Source organism: Arvicola amphibius, chromosome 10 (assembly GCF_903992535.2).
Source record: "Arvicola amphibius chromosome 10, mArvAmp1.2, whole genome shotgun sequence".
Classification (NCBI taxonomy): Eukaryota; Metazoa; Chordata; class Mammalia; order Rodentia; family Cricetidae; genus Arvicola; species Arvicola amphibius.
Genome location: NC_052056.1, coordinates 97900671 through 97908811, shown reverse-complemented (window position 1 = coordinate 97908811; position 8141 = coordinate 97900671). Strand labels below are relative to the sequence as shown.

Genomic DNA, 8141 nt, shown 5'->3' with positions numbered 1-8141 from the left:
CAGGACCCACTTGGTGGAAGGAGAGAACCAACTCTGAAAAGTTATTCTCTTATCTATACACATAATGTGCACGCGCGCGAGCACACACACACACACACACACACACACACACACACGATGTAAAAAAGTATTAGTGAGGCTGGAGAGAATCTGAGTTTCGATCTCCACAACCCAGGCATGGCAGTGTGTACCTGTAACTCCCCACACTGGCTCTGTGTGTGTGCACGTGTGTATATGTACACGTGTGTGGGGGTAGATCCCTTTGGTCACTGGCCAGACAGTAAATTTCAGGCTCAGTGAGAGACCCTGTCTCAAAAAATAAGGATTTTTAGTATCAAATGCTATAGAAGACACCCTAAGTTGACCTCTGACCTCCATATGTGTGCACACAGACGAGTGCAGCTTTCCACTCCTTCCTCCATCCCCCTGCGTACACCATACATGCACACACACACACACACACACACACACATTTTTAAAAAGTGTTAACGAATCAAAGACACTCAGGACTGAATTTTACACGTCTGGGAAGGAGCGATGGAGAGCCTGCTCCTGAGGTTGGTTGTGATGCGCATTCAGGACCTCAGCACAAGAGCCGCCACACGGAGCCACTGCCTGTGCCTTTTGGGGAAAAGAACCCCAAAAGACAAGAATTCTGTCAAGCTTATCAATTATCCCTTACATGTTTTCAAATGCTTGCCTCTCCTGGGCAGCCAGGTGGCTGGCCTCCTCTGTCCCACCGAAACAGGGAGGAGATAATTAATTGTACCTTAGGTCTTGTTCACCGGGGCCCGGAAGGGCGGGTGGGCTGGAGTGCCGGGAGAACTCATTATTGAGCTCTGAGGTGATGGAATGGTTTCCAGTGCTAAACAGGTTTTCCGTGCCCATAGTGGCTGTCTCTGCTCTTCCTAGGGTCAGAACTACATTTGTGTGCGGGAGTGAACCAGGCTACCAGGAAACAGCAGTGCAATTAAAACGCCTTGATTTTATCTTGTGGTGTTCCTGCCAAGAATAATTGTGTTAGCCTCAGCTCAGCTCCCGGACACACTCTTGAGGGGGGTCAGATGGGCTGTAAGGCTCCTGCAGAGCTGGCCACTTCTGCCCTGTCCTGTCCCCCTAAGTCTAGCCTTCTGTCTCGACTTACCCTTCTAGCCAGCACCCTGCCCATCCACAGAGCTGTTCTACCTTATGTTTGCAGATGGAGAAATGTACTTGGAGGCCTAGAGGAGGCAGGAGCTGTGTTCCCACCCTGTCTGGCTCCAGCCTGCCACAGTTTAGCTTGTGTAAGACTCTGGTCAGGAACCTCAGATAGGAGATGGCATTGCCTCAAGGGCTACAGTTGTGCACAACAAGGAATGGGCCTGTCCTGTAGCTTTAGAGCTACAGTGGTCCCAATGGACCACTTTGCTGCTGCCCAGAGGACTGGAGAGGGTGCTGCTAACCCAAGGGTGGCTTGCTGTTAGGAAGGAGTTCTGTCTCTTGAGAAGTGTTCTGGGACTTTGGGCAGGTGCAGGTCTAACCATCAGCTCTGGGAGTGTAGCCTTCAAGAGGAAAGGGCGACCCTGGCCGCCCTCTGGGTCCCCTGGCTCCCTGTGCGCCCATGCTCTTCCCTGTCCAGGCTGCAGAACTGCCAGTGCTGGGAAAAAAGCAGTGTGGGCGTTGGAGGCCAAGATCCGTTCCTGGCCCCATCCTTTATTGTCCATGGTTTTGAGTGTTCACAAACTGTAAGCATTTAGTGTTTTCTTTCTATGGATGGGGTGGGGGTGGGGAGCTCGGGGCTATTGTCCTGTCTGATGCCTTGGCTGCCTCCCTAACCATAGTGGAAATTCTTGGCATATTTGGGGCATCTGCATCACACTGGCCCAAGGACAGCCATCAGACACCTCTCCTGTGGGCAAATTTGAAGAATTGAGGCCCAGCCTGACTTTTTCTGTGACTTGGAATGGAGGGTCTTTTCCTGCTGCCATTGTGAGATCAAAGGGGCAGCTTGAATCAGGCCCGTGCAATGATGCCACCTCTCAGGGTTTGTGGCCACACTTCTCCGCCTCCACTGTCAGCCTGCCCTGCTCTGCGCCTGTCTATAGGGGTACCACGAGGGCTGGTCATATCACCTGGGCTCAGAGGTTGCTGACAAAAGCGCCTTAGAATTTACCCTTCTTGATTATGCAAGGGCTGTATGAATGGTGCACACCTTTGTAGGGCAGAGGGCTGGGGTGGAGGGAAGGGCTTCTGTCTGAGTTGTGGGCTCAACAAGGCGGAGCCACACCCCAGCCCCTTTACCTGCCCACCTCCCATGGTGGGTCTTCACCCTTCACCTATTGCTTCATGGACACACATTCATGTGTGCTGCCCATGTACAAAGCCAGCCCTGCGTGGGACAAATCCTCTTATTCTTGAAGACTTGTATTCAGGGCCACTAACGCAGGGGATGCAGGTGCTCCTGGCCGGCAGCTGTGCCAGCCCACACAATCCGTGTCTGATGGAAACTGCAGCAGAGGGAATCTGTCCTGTGTGGTTTGGCTGGCTCCTTGGCTCTGCCAAGTCCACAAAGCCTCCTGTTCTCTTTCCAAATAGTGTTCTTTTTGCTTTTCTTGTTGTTTTGTTTTTTGTTTTTTGCTTTTTTTGAGATAGGGTTTCTCTGTGTAACAGTCCTGGCTGTCCTGGAACTTGCTCGATAGACCAGGCTGGCCTCGAACTCTAGATCCGCCTGCCTCTGCCTCCTGAGTGCTGGGATTAAAAGCATGGGTCCCCACTACCCAGCTAGATATTGTACTAAAATATCTGGAAAGATATTTAAATATTTTTAATATTTAACTTAATAACTTAAATATTACGTACTTTTTCACTTACGCTTATCTTTAAATATACCGTGTTATCATCAGAATAAAAGGGCGGGGAGTAGTTTGGATGGAAAAGAGCATATTCTTTAGAGACAAAATGAGTCGTTTTTGTCACCTACATGTTGCCTTGTCTTTGCCGCCAGGGCCTTACCCCGGGGTCCTCATTTAGAGCAGTCTTAACTCAGGTGGGTGGTCAGGAAGTCGAGATGGAGCATGAAGCTGTCTGTCCTGTAGTATATGACCTGGAGTCCTCCCTTCTGGCTCCAGGCATGCTCTGTGACTCCCAGCAATAGGCACGTCTCCCAGTCCAGAGTCTCCTAGGAACAGATGGCTGTCCTGTGCAGACCCCTAAGTGAGGCAAAGTGTGACTGTCAACATAAGTAACGAGAAAGACATATTTGGTATCCAGGTGCCACACAGCTTGTGGCCCATGCCGTCCCAGAAGTGCCAGGTATAGCCTGCTGATGCGCAGGAGGCACTCAAAGTGGCATACAGGTGTGTGAAGCTGTGGGCATAGGTTCCTTTGCAAGGGAGGAGCCGAACTGGCGTGGCTTTCTCATTGTCCCTTCCTCACCTGTGCCCCTCCCCCCCTTCCAGGAACCACAGAGCAAAGAAGAATCATCACATGACTAAACTTTATTCAGACACTGAAGGAATACCCCAATCTTTATTTCTCTTTCTTCCTTTTTACATGTTGATGAGATCCATTTACACCTCAGTGTTCCCAGGATTATTTCACAGAAGCAAGTCCCTGAGCCACACATCTCATGGAGGCTCCCCACCCGACCTGCACAGCAGCACCCACAGCCTCCTTCCCCTCAGGTGAGAGCAAACACCTTTGTAAACAAGCATTGCGAGAGACAGGCATCCCCGAGCAGGGGGGCGTTGGGTCAAAGGGCCTTTCTCAGCTCAGACATACTGGTGGTCACTCAGGAGTTGGCAGCTGGGGTGAGGTGACCTGCAGCCTTCTGGAAGGCAGGAAGAAGGCTCTGGTTTCCTTGACTTTTGCTGCACTGGACAGTCATCATAGGCAAAGGAAATGTAGCCACTTGGGCCTGGTACACATATTCTGTCTCCGATGCCTCCACCCAGGTAGCATTCAGTAGCAGAAATGTAACTGATGTTCCCATAGGGCGGCCTGTCCTTTTGGTTGTCACTCATCCACAGCAGAATCCTCTTCTGGGGTCTGCAGGTTGTATGATGTCCTTTGAGTGCACAGTCAATGTCACGTGACCTGATGCCCTGGGCCCTTGAATCTGGGTTGCTGCATCCATGAGCTGGACAGTCAGGAAGGATCCCAGCAACCCCAGAGATGACCCAGCAGTGCGACATTCCCCAAGCCACTGGGGTTTGAGAGTATGACGTGGTTCAGTTGACTTCCCACCTGTGTTGGGTGTGGGCTGCGCTCTACCCCATCCGCCTCCCTCTGGAAGGTCCCTCTCACACAGCACTGCTGAACTTGACATCTGACTGCTCTGTGCTGTCGGGAATGACTGCCTTGAGCGTGGCGTGGCAGAAGCGGTTCAGGGCTGGCAGGCTCGTCTTCTGCTCCACATACAGCCTCAGCTTGTCCCTGAAGGTCTCTCCGAGGAAGCTGTAGATGAGGGGGTTCAAGCAGCTGTTGGAGAACGCTGCAAGGTTGACGATGTGGCCTGTCAAGGGGTAAGCATGACGGAAAGACTGCTTGCAGGGAGTGTCCCCTGGTTGCGTCCATTGCAGGAGGTGGACGCTGATGAACACGTTCTCTGGCAGCCAGCAGATGAAGAAGACGAGGACCACGGCAAAGATCATCCTCAGGGCTTTCTGCCTGCGTGGGCGCAGGCCACGGTGTCTGTGGGCCCTGATGAGGGCCCGCACGATGAGGGAGTAGCAGAGGCCAATGATGGCGAAGGGCACAATGAAGCCCAGTGTGACCTCCAGCCACTGTACCTCTCTGACATCGGCAAAGCAGAAGCAGGCCTCTTCCGTGTGCCTCAGGTGCACGGCTGTGAAGGGCACCAGTGTGGCAGACACCGAGGCCATCCAGATGAGGCCACAGCTGAGCCGGGCGTGGTGCTTGGTGCGGAACAAGCTGCAGCGCATGGCCTTGGCCAGCGCCAGGTACCTGTCGAAGCTCATCCAGGTGAGGAAGAAGACACTGCTGTACATGTTGATCTGCAGGAAGAGGGACATGAAGGTGCAGAGCACCGCGATGTCGTAGTACTGCTCATCCAGGTTGAACACCTCGATCAGTGAGTCGGCCACCAGGATGAGGTCGGCAGCCGCCAGGTTGATGAAGTACAGGTCTGGTATGGTCATCTTCTCCCGGAAGCTGATGTTCACCACCAGGATGAGGATGTTGCCCACAAAGCCGATGGGAAAGAGGAAGATGGTGTAGAGGCAGGAGAGGAAGAGGGCGATCACGTACTGCTGGTGCTCCGAGAGGTCCCCAGTGAGGTTTCCCGGGGTGTCTTCCTGCAGCGGGAGGGACAAGTTGAGGCTCAGAGAGGTGGTGTTAGAAGGGACTGGCCACATGGGACCTAGGTAGGTCTCTGCGCCAACAGTGTGGGCTGGAGTAGTTGCGTCCATGGCTCCCCTCATAGCTTTCAGGATTTGCTGAGAGGATCACAGAAGTCTGTTTGAAGTGATGGCTCCATCTTCACAAAGAAAGGTGATTCTCCTGGAAGTGAGCATTTGTAAAGCAGGAAAAATCGTCCCGGGAACCAGAAGGACAGACAGGGTGTCTGATGTCTGGGTAGGTGCTGCCTGCTCACTCTCTGGGCACCTGTGGAGGCAGACAGGACAGGATTAAGCATCTGGAATCCTGGGTATCCTGAGGGAGCCAGGTGTAGTGCATGGATATAACAGAGCCTGCCTGGACCCTGACTTTGGCCATCTTGGAGAGATGGATGCCCCTGAGCTGGAGAGATGGACTTGGGAGTGTTCTTTCTGTCCCCTAACGGTGTCCACAGTTGATGGTTTGAGTTGGCGACAGTCTGTGAGTCATGGGAGATGCAGTGCGGCCCGTCAGGTCACCAGCTCATGAAATAACGGGTGTGCATGGTGTGGGAATTTGGGGAAAACTACTGTTTGTCGAGACAGGAAGTCTCAAGTTTGGCGGCTGTTGGAAAGAGATGTGACATGGGAAGGGAAAAACCCAGCCTTTCTCAAAGGTAGTCCAAGACGCCCGCGGGTGGGAGCTGACCTCTTTCTTACTGAAGTGGTACATAGAATCTCGCTCTCTGACTAGTGGCAGTACTGAGTGTGGGTACCGGAAATATAAACACCTGCTCCCTAATACGGAATGAAAAAGAATAAAGAATAAAAACTGTCCTTTGCGGGCTGGAGTGTAGCTCAGTGGTAAACCACTTACCTGGCACACACGAGGGCTGCGGTTCCATCTAGCATCACACACGCACACACGCACGCACGCGCACACACACGCACGCACACACGCGCGCACACACACACACGCACTCATGCACATACACGCACGCGTGCGCACACACACACACACACACACTGCTTGTTTTTAAGGCAGGGTCTCATGTAGTCTAGACTGTCCTTGTGGTCACTAGATAGTTGAGAATGACTCCTCATCTGCCCAGCTGCTCTGGAGGCTGAGGTAGAAGGATCCCTTGAGCCCAGGAGTTTGCGACTATCCTGGACAATAGCCTGAGACCCCTTCTCAAGGAATAAGGAAGAAAGGAGCAGAGGAGGGAGAACATTTTGTCCTTTTCACAAATTACCGTGAAATATCACATTTTAGATGCTATTTCCTGGAAGCTGAGTTTCATTTGTGGCTTGGGGGATGTGGCTGGGAATATTTCCTAGCTTGTACGACTCCGTGCCCCAGGGTTTTCTGTGGTGTGGTCTGGGTTCTCAGCAGCACTAACGGTGTCTGGAGACCCTGGGGTGTCAGAGTGTGGGAGAGGGGTGCTGGCATCCAGTGGGTAGAAGCTGGGGGTGCCACTCAGTGTCCATACTGCCCTGAGCAGCTACTCCTCCAGCTTCCCCACCACAGCCAGTAGCACTCAGGGTAAGATGACAGACTGACAGGGTTGGCTTCTGAAAATGCATCTCTTTGGCTTTTCTTGTGGGATTTGCATTTAGTTTTGAGGTGAAGCAAGGACAAGCCAGAGGTTTATTGGCCTTTCTCTCCCAACACACTGCTTCAGTAAAATAAGGGAAGGAAGGAAAGAGGGGCAGCTCACTGCCATGGCCACATTCTATCCTGGAAGTGCGGGTGTGGGTGGGCAACCCATCTTTCAGAGGTAGTGCCCATCGGAGCCACAGAAGTACCCCTTTTCTGAGTCCAGCTACAGTGTAAAGGCTTCCCTTGATTCTTTCTGAGATCCCACAAGACAGCTGGGCCTGGTGGTGCACACTTTAATCCCAGCACAAAGGAATCAGAAGCAGGTGAATCTCTGTAAGTTTGTGGCCAGCCTGGTCTATGTAGTGTTTTAAGCCAGTTAGGGCTACATAGTGAGACCCTGCCTCAAAACAAACAAACAAAACTTCCAAATTTAAAAGTACTCACCCAAAGTGCAATGTGTGAAGTGGGACCTCAGAGGTTCGGCCACAGCTCCAGCAGCTTAAGGGGAGCAGAGCCCTAGAGCTGATCAGCTATTCTGGTGGGAGTGTGGCACAAATGACACCCTCGGTTCTTTCACTGATCCAAACTGCTGCTCTGTTGGTCTAAAGATTAACACTAGTGTCCTTCTGATTTTTCTCTTGTGTGTCCAGACCTGGCGAAACAAGGTCAGGTTTTTGCCAGGCTTACGGGACCCCTATCCCTGGGACTGCTAAGCCACTGGGATTCCCTTGGCAGGCAAAGAGCGGCAGCAACGTGGTGTTACCATTACAGGGCGTAGCCGGGACGTGAATGTGGAGCTCTAGATGGACACGCTGTTGCCTGCTCTTGGGCAGAGCCCCTGCCTCGGTCACACCTAGCATGCTCTCCCTGGAGGCTGAGGGGTGTGTGCCTGCTCCACCATTCCCCACACAGCACAGAAGTTCCCAGCCAGATGCAGACCCGGAATCTGGGGCACCAGCCTGACTCTTACCTGTGCCACCGTGTCACTGGACCATCTGCTGGAGGAGTACCCGGAGCTTGGGCGCAGGGGATTGATTGGCCCCGGACTGGCAGCACCTTGGGGATGGCGCCCAGCAGGGACAGCAGGAGAGGAGGAGAAGAAAGACCTGTCTAGAAGGGAGCAGGCTCCCGATGCCTATGGCTGTCCCGCAGCGTCTGGCCCCCTTGGCACTGCGCCTCCTTTATAGACTTCCCAAGCCTACTCACTGGGCTCTGGCCAGCCTCCT

General features: G+C 53.0%; 1 protein-coding gene across 1 annotated transcript; it reads right to left on the bottom strand.

Annotated features, from left to right (window-relative positions):
• Positions 1-4280: 4280 nt before the first annotated feature.
• Gper1 (G protein-coupled estrogen receptor 1) lies at positions 4281-5408 on the bottom strand. The gene has a single exon (XM_038344594.1). The coding sequence runs from the start codon at positions 5406-5408 to the stop codon at positions 4281-4283; it is 1128 nt and encodes a 375-aa protein (XP_038200522.1).
• Between the last annotated feature and the right edge of the window lie 2733 nt (positions 5409-8141).